This window comes from Helicoverpa armigera, chromosome 27 (genome assembly GCF_030705265.1).
Source record: "Helicoverpa armigera isolate CAAS_96S chromosome 27, ASM3070526v1, whole genome shotgun sequence".
NCBI classification, from domain to species: Eukaryota; Metazoa; Arthropoda; class Insecta; order Lepidoptera; family Noctuidae; genus Helicoverpa; species Helicoverpa armigera.
This window is the reverse complement of record NC_087146.1, coordinates 3352295-3371926: the sequence shown is the minus strand read 5'-3', so window position 1 is coordinate 3371926 and position 19632 is coordinate 3352295. Positions and strand designations below refer to the sequence as shown.

Genomic DNA, 19632 nt, shown 5'->3' with positions numbered 1-19632 from the left:
TCGAGAAACTCAATTTTAACTAACTTCAGTTATTAATCTGTCCGATTATTTTTTTAATAAGACTATATAGAAATCGAAAAATAAATCTTAAGTTTTGTCACGAATTAAATTATAAATCTCAAGTTAAATTTCTGAACGCAATCATAATATTTGACATTAGATTTGACAACCAACTAATATGTCAATATACTTATACGCACCTTAAGTAATAATTTTCCAAATTGTCTGACTAGATCCAAAGATATCCACAACGTCACAAACTTTACTTCTTTTGTTTAGATAAATGGTCACATCCACAACACAACCTTGATCAATGAATCTATGCGACCGCTAAGTGGTAATCCTAATTAAACTGTCACGTGAAAGAATGCACCTACGGGATAAGTAGTATTTTGACGATTCTATATTACCCACGCAGACGAAGTTGCGGGCAACAGCTAGTCTTATATAATACAACACAAGAATGGCTGGACCGATTTGGCTTATTTTGGTTTTAAAATGTTTGTAGAGGTCTAGGAAAGGTTTCAATGATGCAAAGTTTTTGGGTCAGCCAGTTTTATATCTTCTTCTTCTTCTTCCTGCCCTCTTCCCAATTTTATTTGGGATTTTATATATAAATTTTAAGTAATTTTTTCTTGTATCAGCAGCAAGTACAGCGTGGTTGGCGCTGGCCGTGGCAGGAGCTGAGCTGGGGCACCCTGGCGCTGGTGCTGCTGTGGCCTGTTGTAGCTCACCGGCTGCTGCAGGCGAGGTCCCGCAGGCATACATAACGTGAGTCATCATCACCGAGCCTTTTTCCCTACTACAGTTATCGGCACGGATATTGGGCTCTCGGCGGAAGAGAGGGGATCGCTTTGCGCACCTGTACGCATAAGGCAATAAGGCAGTAAATCGCTTCTGCGCAGGTGAAGGTCATGGCTCGATATCCGTGCCGATAACTGTACGTTGGGGTCGGCTTCCAGTCTAACCTGATGCAGCTGAGTACCAGTGTGCTACAAGGAGTGACTGCTTATCTGACCTCCACAGCCCAATTACCCGGACAACCCAATATTCCTTGGTAAGACTACTGACTACCCGTAACGACTGCCAAAGATTTTCAAATGACAGCCGGGACTCACCAGTTTATTTTATTTTACCACAGAAATAAGTCAAAATTGTCAAAAGCTTTCATATGACAGTTTTTATCACTGTTTAGCAATGTTAAAAAAGGGATACAAATTGAAGCATGATCCTTTCTGAATTTCAGGCTCTCAACGCAGTACACCAATAGTAGTAAGACTTCACTCGATGTCGACACTGACCGCTCACACATCGGCTATTGTTGACAATAACCGCGCTCGTGGCTAAACTATGTAGATAACTAAGGGCGGGTCTAGACGAGCTACATTTTTGAGCAAAATTGCCTGGTCATTACACAATTTTTATGTACACTGACGTCCGAGCAATCTATGGCTGAGCCATTTGTTACAATATGTCTGAACTGAAAGTTTTAGTGACAGCGACTGCACGTGCTGCTGCTGCTTCGATCTAAAACGGTGGTTTCATGTAAATACATACAAACCAGTAGTGCAGCTGCGGCTGATTACATGCATTTCGCGACATATGCGGTCGACAGTTGCTGTAAGCTGCAAAAATTCAAAACGCACGCATCTTTCATGGCCATACCGATTATGGCATGGTATTACTGCAATACCTACTAGTACTGGCTTGTATTGCTTACAATATGGGGGCTACCGTTTTTTGTTTCACCAGATGGCGCAACTGTAGCGTGAGGTCTAAAACTATGGCAATCAAAGTTCGTATTATGAGCGCTAAAACTTATATCTACATTAGATGATGATATTACATCATATGTAATACAATACAACTATAGTGTGAACGTATTGGCGATGCCACAGTGTTGCGCAGTGCCGTTTTGCTCGAAAAAGAAATGCAAACACAAGTTTCCGAAAGATTAAAGAGTGTCAAAGCAGTGACATTTATAGAACCCTGATCTGTATTTGCCATAATTAATCTAAAGTATTGTTAAATATTCACAATATTAATTTAATTAGAAATATAAACCGTCGCGCGCAAACAAACAGTGGCATTTGACGTTTCGAAGACCTCACGTTACACTAGCGCCTCTAGCGGCGATTTCATACGCGGTAGCCCTCATTGCCGGGCACTGTGTTGCAGCCACACATTGCACAAAAATGTTGCCCGTCTAGACTCGCCCTACTACGACCATTTTGCACTTTCGCCGCAATATATTTTAATGTGATTTTGTATACTTAAAAAATATATTTCGCATTTTTTTCGGGATTTATGTGAATAGTTACTGTTTTCGTTTTTCTTTTATTTTCTGTTGAATTGGAACTTATGTCACAGTAAAATATATTGTGGTGTATATGTTAATAAATATTAAGTATGTATGGGTTGGTCCGTTATTTTATGTAAAATGGTATGTTCATAGGAAAATATCGTTTTAAATCACAAATATTGCATTTTTAATGTTTTAATGAAAGCTTGTATGATTTTTTACTTGGGTACTGGTCTTGTTATATCAAAAAATTACTTGGAATTTACAGTAAAATTCTAGCTACATCTAATATTTCTTTGCCCTTACTCAGCTTATACCACATGAAATGGATGTGATATATAAATAAATATATGTTAGTCTCTCGGGTTTACCTATATTTATATTAGGTTTTTTTACCACAAGTAATTTTAATGAGGTTTAGCTTTACTTAGAATTGAATGAGGCGAACAGATAAAAATACTTTTTTATAATTAAATCTTAATGATTTATGCGGCACAAAATTTATCAATTTCCTTACAACAATAATAAAAAAATAATTGGTGATTTCTAATATCTTACTTCATAAAATATTATAATTGCTCAAAATTGTTGTAAAAAACAAATATTGTGTTTTTTGATTGCTTTAAATTGAAGTAAAACAAAATACGACCAACTCGCTCGCACTCAAAGAATTTAACACATTGTTACCTATATTTTTAGTTTAAAAAAGGTTTTTTAATTTCATAATTATAATTATTAATTAATATATTTGTTTTAAGTGGTACTTTAGTTGTTTGTTGGTAATTTTTATGTGATATCTAGGTTAAGGTAAATATGCGTATAAGCCAGCATTGTAATTTTTATTTCTTATTTTCAATCTAGAGTTTTATTTATTATATTAATACACTATCAATATTTACAAGTGAACTTAACTATAAAAATGAATTTTATAATCATCTCTCAAAAAAATCTGATACAATTTGGTTTCCCAATGAATTCGATTTTTTTTCATAAACGAATGTATTTGATTATCAAAACTATCGAAATGTAAATACTGAATATTTTCTATTATTTTTGCTGTGCTGATTTCGCATATTATATTGATATAATAGTAATGAATTAATTTGGTACAGATACTCCACCTTGAGAGCTAAGTCAAATGTAATACATATTATAGAATATAAATAGATCGACCTTTGAATCCTTTGAACCCCCATACGGAAATAAACTTAGGTTCTGACAAACTGTTTTATCCACTGGAACTGAAAAGTATACCTAGTGTCCAATAATTTGATTTGACTTTTCCTCACGCTTAATCAACTTGTGAATAAACGAGAAAGTTATTTTCCCACAGCTGTTTGATTAAGTGATTTATATTTCAGGTAATAAAACAGTTTTTCAGAATCTGAATTATGTAATCATGAGTACAGCGATAATACCGCGTTTTCATCATAACAGAAATCTGTAAAATATTGATATATACTTGGGTAAACACATCTTCAAATAATAGACTTTAAAATTGGGTTTTGAAGTTGTATTTTCACTCTTAACAGTTAAATTATTTTCTTCATAGACAACCCATAAAATAATGAATGTTGTAGAAAATGTACTCATTACTAGAATTTGGAACTTTGGTAGATTCTGAACTTTTTCTACCATTGTTTCAAAATCCATGTCCGTTGTAAATTGATGTCTAAAATATTGTAATAATATCAAGCACTGTCGGTACTGAATTATGTATGAACATTTATTTGTTATTGTAATTATGAAATAAAGGGGATTTTTTACTGAAGACTTTTGTTTAATTGTTGAAGTGTACATAGGGGAGTTCATGGAGTGTCCATAAGGAAATACATAGGGGAGATCATAGAGTGTACATAAGGAAATACATAGGGGAGATCATAGAGTGTACATAAGGAAATATATAGGGGAACTCATAGAGTGTACATAAAGAAATACATAGGGGAGTTCTTAGGGGAGTTCTCTACAGATACCTGTTGGAGGCGACCTGCATCCAGCGTCTTCCGGCAACCTTTATAAGGTCGTCTGTCCACCTTGTTGGTGGACGTCCTACGCTGCACTTGCTAGTCCGTGGTCCGTGGCAAGTTGTATACAGAAAATAAAATAAGTATCATTTTAGGTACATTACGTACCTAGACAGGGTAGGGTAAGAATATAAAACTCATTTCTATAAAAACATATTCGTTATATTCGGTGTCTGTCGTCAGTGACGATAATATCAACAAAGCTAAGTGAAAGCTGCGGCTAACGCTTTGTACACTCACGCGCAGTTAACTAGGTGGAATAATGCATTTGTACAGGGGTGAACTTTAGTGTTTCATTAAACTTTTACATTACAAAGATCGAGAGCTGTGGAGACAAAATTGGGAGGCCTAGGCCCAACAGTGGGACTTTTTTTTTACGGTCAATTACTTTGGTAACGATAACCGAAACATTTTAAGATGTTTAAATGGATACCGATTTGACCAATGGCGGTCATTTCACGGCTGGTTACGATTTGGAAATAGTTATAGGTAAATGGTTTAACTCATCCAACTTAGGTTTTTTTTTTAGACTGTTTACTTTATAAATTCATGGTAGAAAGTTCTTTCAAGAAAACTGACGTTTATGTTTTCGAAACTAGAGCCTCAGTTCTCCAGAAATCTAAGAGACAGTTTTAATATTATAATTTGGGTAAAAAGAATATGAGTGTAATTTGCATTCATCAAATGAATTATTCCACCTAGTGAACCCGCACAACTCGCAACAATCTATAATCGCTCTATGGTCTATGGTATACATTTACAACGTTTATTGGTGCTGACCGCACGAGTGTTCACGCAAAAAATATTTGAAAATTCCATATTTTTAGAAATAAGTCTATAATATGTGTGGCAATTTTAAGTAATAAAATTTATTGTTACTTATGAGATAACATAACACAGAGGATAAACTGGGCCGACCATAAATAAAATTAAGATAGGAAGAAAATGATGATGATACCGAGTACCTAAAATTTTTTTTTTAAGAAAACTTAGTTATGTTAAAATTGATTAAATATGTAGAAAATTGAAATACTTCATAGATTACATACTTTTTTCCTGCTAAGCACAAATAAAAATAGAGAGAGACAATGTATTGCCATTTTTGCGTCAACACTCGAACGGTATTCATAGTTAGAGATACAATTTATTAAATACATTTTTTTATCAACATGTTTTATAGTTTAATTTACATATTTTAATTTCAATAATAATTTGATCAAAAGTCGTGATTTTAAGTTTTCAAACATCCAAATATCAACATTTTTCTACTACACCGAGATTTTGCTTCTAAAAACAACTACTTACATTGTTAAAATCACGAACTTTTCAATTTTCAAAACAGTTTTTAACGAGATTGCACGAAATATGTTTTTTTTAGGATTCTGCTTAATGTATCTATAATATCTTCTTGTATTTGAATGTATAATGGAATGAATTAAATATATTTCTCGCAGTCACCGGTCAATGTGCGAAATAAAAGCCCAGACATTAATATTTTCTGTTGTTACGAAAAGGCTAGTCAGATGAAGATGATGTTTTGCTTTTCAATTGTTCGATATTTCGCACATCGACCGGTTAATTTGAGAAACAACCGCGTACGTTAACCGTAATACATATAAACACACCACAAATATAAAATTCAATAATAATATCAAATTCACGAAGATTACACGAATATTTACAAAAAATGTTTAAAGCTAAATGGATAAAAAGAGCTAAAACTCATCAGTTTTTAATAATAATTAAAGTTTATATAAAACAAAAACGTAATGTTTTGAATGTCACTTAAACTTAACAATGTTTAAACAAAAATAATGAACAAATTAATAAAAAATGGCTGCCGATAGGAACTTAAAAACTATTTACAAATATAATACAATAATAATTTACGCGGTATGAACGAACAGAAAGAATTATCAACATATTTATAATTTATATAAAAAGGTCGAAAAACGGAACACATTATCTGGTGTGAAAGGTAGAGGAAGTTTAGCCCAGCTGCGGGAAATTGCAGAGGCAAAATTCATAACACAAAAAAAATAGGCATTAAAGTGAAAATCCCATAAATTTTACCCTTCAAGATATTATTTAAATCGTCAAGCGAGATATTAAAATATTTTCAAATACCTATTTTATTCTTCCGCGCAAATCATTACTATCAACAATAAAAAATAAATAAACCAATTAACATACTGCAATCAAATGTTACTCTTAACATTACCTTATTTAGGGTCGATTTTTCAATCATCACATAACTATAATCTGAAGAAAAATTCCGTCTTGATAGATTTTGTATAGAAAATATGTCAAACTGTTATATTTATTCCTTTTCTCATAGGAAATCATCAAATGACTCCTCACGCTGTGGGTGCAGCGTGAGGGAGTGTCAGACTCTTACTGACTCAAACCCACCATGTTCCTTCTTAAGCCCTTTATGTACCAAGGCCGCGGTAACTCGCGCGAACAATCCCGCAGCCTAATATATTTATTTCTCAGATGAGAGAAGTTAACTTATGATTGAAAAATCGACTCTCAAATGCATTAAAAATACACATCGTATTACAAGGAATAACCGGGTAAAGTGAGAAAATATTTAATATGAATAAATAGCATGCAAATCGTAGCAAATATTTTCATACAAACATTAGTTAAAAATAATTTGACAGATAAATTGCAAACATTTTCCGGTCAAAGTGAAATATAGTTTATTTAATGAAAGAATTTGATAAAAGCACGAATGTTAATAGTTCTTTACATTTATTTTTATATTTCTTAATTTTAATGTGAGGTAACGATTTTTATGAAAGCATATCGCTTTTTGTTTGTTTTTGCTGACTATTCACATAAATGCATTGGGAAATGTCATTTTATATTACTTTAAGTGTGATATAGGGTATAATAAGTGAAATATATTTATCATATTTTTCTGATATTGTGTAGATAAATAGGTAATTTCTAACAAAATCGGATTGTTACCCTTTTAAAAAGCTTGCATTTTCCAGTTATTTTTATCATTTTACTTGATGTTTAAATCATCTTAAAAGTACAGTGATGTATTTTATTTTATCGATAACATCGATAGAAAGTGACGTTCTTTAGCTAATTAGCGAAATGTCTAGCCATTTTGTTATACACCTAACATGTGTAAAAATAAAGTTACTAATGATTTTCATACCTCAATAGGGTACTTTTAAAAGCCATATTTTTAAGCTTGTTTTTCGAACTACCTCAGTACCTTTACAAATGATTATTTTTTACCCCTTCAAGTATATTTTCTTAAAGTATCAATTCACGTGAATCACCTACAGACTATTACCGAACATCATCCTATCGTCGTATAAACTCAATCTATTACATTCGCTAGCCCTTCCCTTCTGTAACGCCCTATCTCTTCTCGCCCTTCTGACGGCCACAGGAAGATCCCCTGGGGTCTTAACCCTACCTGCCGGGTTCAGAAGATTAACATCACCAGCAGAAGTGAAAATCTCACTGACTTGCTCTAAAGAATGCTGTCTTTTAATCGCTAGGTTTTTCAAAGTCGGCTTAGGTGATCTACAAGCTGGATATTTTAGCTCTGTAGTATCAATTTCTCCGTTCAAAGCTGCTAAGTAAACGGGGTTATCGCCGCTGTAACCGTTCACTAGATTCTCTTTATCATTCGGATCGCTAAATTCATTATCGAAATTAGTATACTTATTTTGGAATTTGTTAAACGTGAAATCAGTAACTTGGCTAGATTCTTTTAACACTTCATTTTGGTATTTTTTCTTGTCTACTTCAGTTTTAGGTATCGTTTGCATTGTGATTTTTGACCCCCCATTTTCGGATAACAGCATTAAATGTTCATCCTCACTACTTGAGCAGTCAGAGTTAATATCAAAAGGGCTTATGTTTCCATTGTAATTATCTGGTGTATCCATATATTGTAGTTCTAAATTAATACTCGCTCTAGAAGAACTAGCACTATTAATAATTCTGTTGTCACAACTCAAGCGTTTTTTAACGGTCGAATCTTCAGACTCGGAATTCGATTTCAAAATACTTTGAGAAGATAAAGAAGTTTTTACTGATCGCTTATTTAGACTTTCCGAACTGCCTTTCTTGTTTTTCATTTCGATAAAATCTGGGGGCTTCGCTTTCGGTACTATGACTGCGAAAATTTGATTCGGCGTTCGTGCTTCAGTCTCTCTGTTTGGCAGTTCTTTGAAGTTAAAGACTTTATTTTCGGATTCCATCATCATTGTTGGAGAAAGAGTCTTATTAGGAGGCGATAAGGTACAAGGTCCTTCGAAATTATAAGGGCTTCTGTCTTGGCTAATAGTTAGATTAGAAGGCCGTTCCCTCTCGTTAATATTCGACGGTTTATCGACTATCGAAGTCATGGTTCTTTGGGAATTTTCCGCCAACTTCACTTCGGTTTCCATTTTATTTCTATTTAGTTTCTCGAAGAATTTTTTGATACCCCATTTAGGTTTTTCTACTTTAACATCTTGGAGTAGATTCGTTTGTTTCGGACCTCTATCAATATCGTGGTTCGTGACATCATTTTGGACGTATTCTAAAGGTCTTTGGTAGGACCTGACTTCGGATAGTCCGGAATTTTCTAGAAGGGGGATACGCGTATGGCTGGGGACCCTAGCTACAGAAAGGCAGTTTTCTTCATTATTTGGGGCTCTTACTGTTTCTATAGGGGCAGTGATATCTTTCAAGCTTTTGTGTATCAGTTCGACGGTGGTTTGCTGTGTGTTAGTGTGAGTGTTGCGTTCGATACAGGCGTTCCTGCCTATGTGTGGGTGGGGGTAGAGGAGGGGGGTGTGAACGTCGCAGTTCTGTGTTGTGGTACAGTTCGAGTTCTTGTCGGATTCCGGTGGCGATGGGACGTTGGAGTCCGCTGGAAAGATGAACAGGTATTCTATGAATAAAATAAAATGGAGACTAAGGCCTTAAAATACGTACAAAACTATTTGTTAAGACATGCGTTAAATCCGGTGATTTAATGCCTTCAGAAATCTAGAGAATTAAGTTGTCTTGGTTAATTATTCCAAAAATAAATCTTTTAACTGACATGATTTGTGCTGCTATCCATAACAATAAAACAATATAAAAAGATCGCCAGATTAGTGTGCCAATAAAATATTATTTTTTTTACAAGTTATAACTATGTATCCCTTAGCTTCTTGCTTCTATTCAGATTTACTGATACATCTTCCTATATATAGGTTCAAAGAAAGCTTGAAGATCTAAAATATAGTATCCATAGAATTAGATAAAGAAAGTTTGACGATATAACAATAGGATATAAGGCTAATTACTCACCAGGAGGGTGTGGATGCAAATTGTTGTCATGAATGAGCGGCCCTTGAGCGTGTAACATCTGCTTTAGCTCAGCCATACGCTCTTCTACGCATACCGCTGTTAATCTGAAGGGGAAAATAACATAGATTTTATTGGTAACAATTTTTTGTTTCTCACAAGCAAATAACAACGAAGATACAACTCGTTTGAATTTAGTTTTATGTCACTTTTAGGTACAAACTCTGCTTCACATCGATGATACAACGTTGCAAGCCCCACTCCGAATCTTTATTGCATTACATGTTTTTTTTTTAAATAAAATATCAATAATTTTTTGCTAATATTCAGTACAGACGAATTAGAATCATTCTTTTTTAACCCTGTGGAATGAGCGTGGACTATTTGGGCGTACGCGATGTCGCCGACAAACTACAAGAAAAACGGCTGCGATGGTACGGATATGTTAAGAGGAGACCACCTGAGTACATCGACAATGCGACACTCAATCTCGATATACCCGGTCAAAGGCGCAGGCCAAAACTGCGGTGGTTGAGTGTCGTTAAGAAAGATATGATAAGCTGCGAACTCGAAGAGGAAGATGTCCAGGATAGAGCGAAGTGGAAGAAGAAGATACGGAAAGCGGACCCCGTCACATATATACGCTAAGAAGAAGAAGAAGAAGAATGGGCTTGGATTATTTGCTTCTCGGTTTAACGCGTACCCGTGTTTTTTTTATTGATATAAATGTATGGCTTCCGAAACTCTAAAATCATAAGTGAATTCTATGTGCTTTAACATTGTTGTAATTTCAATATAACTCACCTAGCCTCAGCATCATGGTCCCAGCATTCGTCACAGGTATCGGCGGCTATCTTGAGCGCTCGCGACTGTTGTACCGGGCCCTTCGGTAGCGGCGGCCGTGCCTTGTTGCGGGATACTAGACTCTGCCATGAAGGAAATAGAGCATAAAATGGATTAACTGAATGGATGAATGAAAAGTTTTATGTCCTATTTGATGTTGCGGGATACTAGACTCTGTTAATTGGAGAATAGAGGTTGGAATTGAATGACAATAGTTCGTATTTAAAGTATTATTTGATGCGCAGTATTATTTTGTCGGTCGGGGATACTAAACTCTGCTACAAAGGATATAAAGGTTGGAATTGAATAACAACTGTATAAAGTATTAGATGCTGTGGGATTGTACGAAAGTGTTACAGCGGTCCTGGTATATAAAGGGCTTCAGAAGGCACATGATGGGTTTAGGACAGAATAAGTCTTGATTCTCCCTTGTCCCTTCAATCGCTTACAGATGTTTGCATATCTGGTCACGGACTCTGGACTGTATTAAAATTTGATGTTTTAAATTTTGACAGTGGTTTCTTGCTGTGTTTTGACAGTGGTGCTGGTAGGGCGGCGCGTAGGGCGGCAGGGGCCCGGCGTGGGGCCCGGCGTGGCTTGCTCTCGCTACGTTACCTGCATCTGTGCCAGGCTAGGGCGCGGCGGCAGGCCGTGGTGCTGGTAGGGCGGCGCGTAGGGCGGCAGGGGCCCGGCGTGGGGCCCGGCGTGGCTTGCTCTCGCTACGTTACCTGCATCTGTGCCAGGCTAGGGCGCGGCGGCAGGCCGTGGTGCTGGTAGGGCGGCGCGTAGGGCGGCAGGGGCCCGGCGTGGGCCCCGCGGGTGCGCCACAACATCTCCCACAGCACCAGCGCGAGCGCGAACACGTCGACTGCACACAGGGCTGCTCGGGCCCCGCTCAGGTCCAATGCACCTTCCAGCGCCTCCGGAGACAGGTAGCGCAGGGTGCCCGCCTAACAGAGAAGATAATAATGATAAGGCATGGTCCTAATATAACGCGATTGCGCGATCATTAGACATAAATCAGATTACCTACATTTTTAGGTCCTCTCGGGTGACAGCGATGATTATTAGTTTTAAGTTTCTTCTTATGTAAAGATAGAGGTAGATCTAGTTTATAATGTACATAAAATTATTAGAAGTCATTAATAAATAATAAAAATAAATATTTTTTGTCAGTATTTAAAATAAATGTTTTATAGACAACATTTTCACTGATGAATAAAAAAATGCATTTCTATCGAAATAACGTTATTTTTTATTCTCTAACAAATAGTTAGCTCAAAACCTTCAAAACATTTGTAAAACCTCTAATTATAACATAGGCACAGGCACAAACCTCAGTAATCCTAGTAGGCCCAGCCTTATCTCTGGCCGCGTGCAACAGCTGAGCGAGCCCCAAGTCTGCGAGCCGAGCATCACCAGACGCCGTCACTAGCACGTTGTTGCTGTTCACGTCGCGATGTACCACGCACGGCTTGCTACCACCTAGAGATCATTTAGTAATAATACTAACATAGGCACAGGCACAAACCTCAGTAATCCTAGTAGGCACAGCCTTATCTCTGGCGGCGTGCAACAGCTGAGCGAGCCCCAAGTCTGCGAGCCGAGCATCACCAGACGCCGTCACTAGCACGTTGTTGCTATTCACGTCGCGGTGTACCACGCACGGCTTGCTGCCACCTAGAGATCATTTAGTAATAAAAACTAGGCACAAACCTCAGTAATCCTAGTAGGCACAGCCTTATCTCTGGCGGCGTGCAACAGCTGAGCGAGTCCCAAGTCTGCGAGCCGAGCATCACCAGACGCCGTCACTAGCACGTTGTTGCTATTCACGTCGCGATGTACCACGCACGGCTTGCTACCACCTAGAGATCATTTAGTAATAATACTAACATAGGCACAGGCACAAACCTCAGTAATCCTAGTAGGCACAGCCTTATCCCGTGCCGCGTGCAACAGCTGAGCGAGTCCCAAGTCTGCGAGGCGAGCATCACCAGACGCCGTCACTAGCACGTTGTTGCTATTCACGTCGCGGTGTACCACGCACGGCTTGCTACCACCTAGACATCATTTAGTAATAATGACATACAGACTAGGCACAAACCTCAGTAATCCTAGTAGGCACAGCCTTATCTCTGGCCGCGTGCAACAGCTGAGCGAGCCCCAAGTCTGCGAGCCGAGCATCACCAGACGCCGTCACTAGCACGTTGTTGCTATTCACGTCGCGGTGTACCACGCACGGCTTGCTGCCACCTAGAGATCATTTAGTACTAGGCACAAACCTCAGTAATCCTAGTAGGCACAGCCTTATCCCGTGCCGCGTGCAACAGCTGAGCGAGTCCCAAGTCTGCGAGCCGAGCATCGCCCGACGCCGTCACTAGCACGTTGTTGCTATTCACGTCGCGATGTACCACGCACGGCTTGCTACCACCTAAGGATAATTAAGTCATAATATTTTTTTATTCTTTTTATTTATTCGTTTATTTCAGGCAATTAGGTCCCATAAAAATACAAATACATATATATCATTCTTAACAATACTTATAAACTAATACATGAAATTATCCATATCAATAATGACATACAGAGTCGTGGTGGCCTAATGGGTAAAGAACCAACCTCTTAGAGTACCTATGAGGGTGTGAGTTTGATTCCAGAGCCTACACAAGTACCAATGCAACTTTTCTAAGTTTGTATGTACTTTCTAAGTATATCTTGGATGCCAATGGCTGATAAAAAGGTGAAGGAAAACATCTTGAGGAAGCCTGGACTGTATAGTCTGAAATCACCAACCCGCATTGAGCAAGCGTGGTGATTAACGATAAATCCTTCTCGGTGTGAGAGGTGGCCGCAGCCCAGCAATGGGACGTAGGGACGCCGTGGCCGATTTTCGGCCACAGAGACTGTTTTCATATAAGGGGATCAGCCAGCATAAGCATTCTTCACTCTCATAGCCCGATGGGACGGCAATCCGACCGGAGAGAGATCAGGCGCAGGACAGACATTTATGTGCTCTCCGATTCACGGGTGAATCAATCACCAACTTCCAGACTACGGGATGCTTTGTGAAAGTTTAAGAAAACCCACAAAGCGATTTCGGCCCGACCCGGGAATCGAATCCGAGACCCCGAGCACAGCAGCCGCGCTTGCGACCATTAGACCAACGAGGCAGTCAGTGTGTAAGTATATGTGTGTCAGTATGTGTGTGTCAGTGTGTGTGAGGTATGGATGTATGTGTGTAACTCTTATTTATTTATTCATTAATTATTATTCTCTATTTTTACTCACTAGGTGTATGCAAATGCGCGAGAGCTGCGGCGAGTCCGTGCGCGAGATGAGCGAACTCCCTCCACGAGAGAGGAGCCCGAGTCAGTCGAGCTCTCAGCGGTTCCGCACATAGTTCTACTACTATGAGCTGAGAACGGCCACAGGATGTTAGACTGGCGCGGCTGTCGCTACCTACAATGTATAAATAAATAAATATTAATAAAAAAAGCCTTTTATTCCTTGCTACACACAATAAAGAAAACAATAGTAAAACAAAAAAAGAAGAAGACTCGACAGCAGTGGTTGTCCCTGGAAGAGGCCTTCACCTACAATGCATAAAACGCCAACAATTAATGGTATCCTAGCAGATTGTTGGCCATGGTAGCTGTTCTTATGTAAGGAGATCAGCCCACTGCGCAGGACATATTATAGTGCACCTGTGTCTGCGCAAATGCTTACGCAGATACAGGTGCACTCACTATTCCTTCACTCTCATAGCCCCATGGAACGGCAATCCGACACAACTACTACTCGGCCCGACAAGGGAATCGAACGAGGCAATTAAATTGAATAGACATGGTGAATGAATTTACTAAAATAATGGACACCTATTTTCTTTTCTTTCACAAACAAATAACAATGAAGAAACAACACGTTTGAATTGTGTGTTACGTCACGTTTAGGTACAAATTTTACATAGACGTGACGTCAGGAGCCCCCACTTTCTATCTTTTGTACGTACCCAATATCTTTTGCCAATTTAAAATGCGGACTAATTAGCAATTTTATATATCAATAGATGTTTTATTTACTCACCGTAATAGCGCAATATATTGGGATGCGCTAGATGGGGTAACGCATAAACTGCTGCTTCCTTCTGCCAAGTGTTAGAGTTGGAGTACAACTTGACTGCCACTGGAGTGCTGCCTAAACTGCCGCGCCAGACGGAACCGAATTTACCCTGACCTGGGGGGAAAAGGGGGTAAAACTATGAATTTTGTTAAGGGAGACGATAAAACAGAAACTGATTATACGAGTTACTTTAATTAAATGATACGTGAAGTCATCATCCTCCGAGCCTTTTTCCCAAACTACGTTGGGGTCGGCTTCCAGTCTAACCGGATGTAGCTGAGTACCAGTGCTTTACAAGGAGCGACTGCCCTATCTGACCCCCTCAACCCAGTTACCTGGGCAACCCAATACCCCTTGGTTAGACTGGTGTCAGACTTACTGGCTTCTGACTACCCTTAACGACTGCCAAGGATGTTCAATGACAGCCGGGACCTACAGTTTAACGTGCCATCCGAAACACAGTCATTGGCGTCTAAGATATACTTAGAAAGTACATACAAACTTAGAAAAGTTGCATTGGTACTTGCCTGACCTGGAATCGAACCCGCGCCCTCATACTCGAGAGGTTGGTTCTTTGCCCACTTAAACAATACAGGAAATTACAACACACAAAGAAAAAGTACAATTGGCGGTCTTATCGCTAAACAGCGATTTCTTCCAGACCTTTGGATGGAGTTTATCTGGAGAATACAATAAAATGGGCAGTTCAGGGTGTACAGATAATTGATAAATAGGTCTGTTTTACTAGATACATACTTCTATGATTTTTGCAGAGTTATAGTAGTGTCTTTATGACCAAATGGTTACTATATTTCTTTAACAACTTCTCAGAAGTACATTTAATAGATAAATAAAAGCATAATAGAACTTACCAATATGCTCAATCAACGTAAGATTATCGACACACGACAGTCCAGTAGCAAGCGCGTCAGGGCCGCTACCCATCACTTCTCCTGTGAAAGATATATATTTTTCTGTATTAATGATAGTAAAGTATTTACGCAAATAAGGTAATAAGGTCCTCTACTCTGCCCTAAGATTCGACATACAAAAGAAAACGGGTAAAATGTAAAGAGCTTTGCTTAGAAACATACAATAAAGTATGTCATCATCTCCCAAGCCTTTTCCCAACTATGTTGGGGTCGGCTTCCAGTCTAACCACTTGCAGCTGAGTACCAGTGTTTTAAAAGGAGCGACTGCCTATCTGACCTCGTCAACCTAGTTACTTGAGCAACCCAATACTCCTTGGTTAGACTGGTGACAGACTTACTGGCTTCTGACTACCCGTAACGACTGTTTAATGACAATCTATATATAAATAGATATTGATAGATAATTCTTATTCTTACCTTTCTCAATATTAAGAGTGTCAGTGTCACTATGATGGTGGTTGTTACTCCTACAATACAACTTAGCTAGCAGCAGTGCCCTGATGAGAATAGCCACTACAGCCAGCACGGATGATGCCAGGATGTTCCAAGCACTGGTACAGGTTGGATGGTGACAAAAACTATTCTAAGTCCTGCTCCCGGGTCTGAGATACCGTCTCATTTTCTGCTTTGTAGATCATCATCATCTCCCAGTTTAACCGGACGCAGCTGAGCACCAATGTTTTAAAAGACTTAACTGCTTATCTGACCTCATCTGACTACCCGTAACGACTGCCAGGGATTTTCAATGACAATCTATATATAAATAGATAATTATTATTACTCACCTTTCTCAATATTAAGAGTATCAGTATCGCTATGATGGTGGTTGTTACTCCTGCAGTACAGCTTGGCTAGCAGCAGTGCCATGATGAGTATAGCTACTACGGCCAGCACGGATGATGCCAGGATGTTAGAAGCAGCCACTATGTTGTGGGCACCGCTGTCCATCGTGGACTCCGCTTTCATTGTTACTGTTTCTTCTTTGAGGGTTACTGGGGACAAATGAATAAATATTTGTGAGTAAAATAGCTTAAGGTTTTATTTCCCTGTAACCTTCTACAATGAATAGGCTACCTGGCTCTGATATAATGTTATTTAAATCAGCCCAGAAGCTATATAATATTACAAGCTGTTTCCTGTTTCCTACAGTTCCACCCGCATCCCATGGAAACTACTCCCCGTATTCGGACAAAATATAGCCTATGTTACTCAGAAATAGTCTAGCTTTCCTACAGTGAAATAATTTTTCAAATTGGTTCAGTATTTTCGGAGCCTGGTACGAACAAACCAAAAACCGACCCCAACATGATTGGGAAAAGGCTCGGAGGATGGATAGATAAATACTTACAGAAATCAGCATTGCAGTATGTATTACTGCAGCAACAGAACTTGGTGCCGGGGAGTCTCGGAGCGGCCACCTTGGTGCACCTGTCGCAGGTGCTCCGCCCTTCCGACTGTGAGGAGCGCCAGCAACCTGTGAACAAAATAGTAGTGGTTATTAGAAGAGCAATGATGAAGGTCATATTTAAATTGAGGGTTTTTACAGCAATATCAGCATCAGTAAACTATACACTTAGGACTGAGAGGTTCTGGAAGCAAAGCCTAACTCAGTTGGGAAAAGTTCTATGAACTTAATTTTTTTCCAAAATTCAACTCTAAATGGAAATACTTTGGAAAAAGTTATTCGGGCAAACATTCTATTTCAATTTTATTTTTCGTTTTTTTTCAGAGAGACTGTAATAACGGTCTAAATTTAATAAATGATTTGACTTTGAACTACTCTAAATATCTTCACTTGCTCACCTTGTCCAAGCACAGTGATGTTACCATCCTTATCCTGATGCCACAGGGTATAACAGGAAGCCCTTGTGTCTGTACACTGTTCTACTTGAGCCACCTCACCGTTGGGCAGAGTGGTCTCCGATATTGGGCCTGTTTCTATAAATAAAAGGAAATCATTGATGAAGAATGCATATTGACTTTTTAAAACTAAAATCAAGATGACATACACTTCAGTTGAAAAGTGAGACCAAAATCACGTGTTATTAACCGTCAGTTGCACATAGCTCCATTAAAGTTAATGCTTCTTTAAATCTATTGCTGACTGTTTCTTTGTCAAGAAGATAACAAGTGACAGCAATAGATTTAAAGAAGCTTTAACTTTAATGGAGCTTTGTGCAACTGACGGTTAGACTTGCATATTTAAGTGTATGGACATTAATGAAAATATTATGGTAACAGGATAAGGTCACCTCATGTTTGCGTTAATTGTTAATGGGAATTAATATACTTTATGTACTTTTACTCAAAAATGCTATCTTCTATTTATTTAGTACTAGCTATTTGACTTGTAGACAAATAAACGTTATATAATGTAATACTTACCAAAACTATCATTTTCAACAACCAGCTGTGCGTTGACCTCGTCAGCATAAGAGGGAGTAACACTCATAGCCACGCTATCATGAATCTTATACAAACATGAAATCGTAGGACCCATCGTAGTTGTAGTAGTAGTCGGTATCATGCGCTGTTTAACTTTATAATTCTTAATTTCAGCAGACAAACCATTCTTCCCTTTATTTTCTTTACTAGAAATTATTGGCTTTTTTTCAAACGATCCTACGATGTTGTCTCGAACAGTGTCGGAAGTAAACTGATCAAGTCTGGGCATCTCATGTGAGGTACCAACAAATTCATTTGAATTTGGAACATCAAGGCTTCTTTTACCAATCTTCGAATGCTCTACCGACCAGTATTTTCTCTTCACAGGTTCATTAGAAACTCTTTTCAATAAACTATCTGGTATGCTCCGTTTTTTCAAAAGCTTTGCATGTTGATAGACTTTAGACACGTCTCTGACCTCTACATAGTTGGGCAAATCAGCATTTCTTTTTCCAATAGCTTTTGGCTGCTCATTTGTAACTGGCCAGTCATTATTTAACTCGTTTTGTTGACTATTCCACTGTATGGTCCTTCTATGGTGGTATTTAGTGAAAGTTCTCACATAGTGAGAAGGTTTTAGGTGTTGAATGCCATTCCTTAGATCTTGCGGCTCTTGAGGCCGCGAGGTGAGCACCTTTGCCGTAAAAATAAACAGGAACAACACTATACATTTCAATAGTGGAGTCACTCTGTAAGTTATTATACCTTCCATCATGTTTAGATAGTATATTGTAACAAAATATTTGTTACTCACGTCATACTGAAGAAAATTTAATCTTTATCGGTTTATTTTGCACTGCATCACCCACAGCCTAGCAACGAAGACACTGCAGAATTATTGATTTTTCTTCCTCACTATCATATGTCCGTATGCACCAATTTTAACACGAAATGTACAAGTTCATTGACACTTAATCAATTACAAACATGTCGCACAGTATTCTATTTATTCCAAGTAGAAAATATATTCAGAATTAACAATTAATCTTTATTTTTATGTCGCAGTTACAGAGATTTTGTGAAAGTATCAATGTTTACATGTCTTTACGTCTAATCGCACTGAATTATTAAAGATGAAGTTGTTTAACAGCGAAATAACTGATTACGATTATTTTTTGTGTTGTGTTGATTAATTTACTTGATATTTTTTAATATAACAAGAAAAATCAATAGAATGTTGACAAACACATTTCGTCCGACATATTGCGGACGTTTCGTTTATCCGTTGACCTTCTTACCTCACCCACTTTACAAAAACATCAACTTACGTTTTGTTATTTATTGTTTACCAAAATAATCATTTATTTAACATTGCTCTTATGACCTGTTAGACCTAGTCCAAATAGGATAGGAGTTAGGAGTAGCCTAAAAGCCGTGCTACTTAATTAACTAAGACATTACCAGGGGAAACACCAAATTCAGAAATAATATGGATAGGTAGAACTGTTCTTTTCGCTGAGTTTATTATGTTATCAGAGTTCTAATCAAATCTATTTTCATTAGTCAGTATTCTTTACTACAAAAACTATTAGTGTGATTTAATTAAAATTTTAAATCGATTCTTATTCGATTCTCATTGGAAGTGATTTTTAAACATTTTTGACAAGCATATAGTGTTATTTAGTGTCGAGCTTTGGTTAGTTTTCATAGAGTG

General features: G+C 37.9%; 2 protein-coding genes across 10 annotated transcripts in view; one reads left to right on the top strand and one right to left on the bottom strand.

Moving 5' to 3' along the window:
* LOC110384641 (acyl-CoA-binding domain-containing protein 5) overlaps positions 1-4073 on the top strand; it is a 29919-nt gene extending 25846 nt beyond the window's left edge. For 4 of the 9 annotated variants that reach the window (XM_064042074.1, XM_064042070.1, XM_064042075.1 and 1 more), the window contains 2 exons: positions 645-771; positions 1247-4073. In XM_064042074.1, the coding sequence (XP_063898144.1) occupies positions 645-770 (126 nt within the window). In that variant the 3' untranslated portion in view covers position 771; positions 1247-4073. Of the gene's footprint in view, positions 1-644; positions 774-1246 lie in introns of all 9 variants that reach the window. The other 5 variants (XM_064042072.1, XM_064042078.1, XM_064042076.1 and 2 more) reach the window with 3 other exon arrangements.
* Positions 4074-6402: 2329 nt separating this feature from the next.
* On the bottom strand, positions 6403-19227 carry LOC110369600 (uncharacterized). Its single transcript, XM_064041974.1, is given in 12 exon segments — positions 6403-9217; positions 9643-9746; positions 10444-10565; positions 11211-11432; positions 12014-12198; positions 13771-13941; positions 14566-14715; positions 15474-15554; positions 16319-16525; positions 16882-17007; positions 17337-17471; positions 17919-19227. Coding segments are annotated over 12 exon segments (3867 nt in total). The 5' UTR covers positions 18694-19227; the 3' UTR covers positions 6403-7628.
* Positions 19228-19632: the final 405 nt, after the last annotated feature.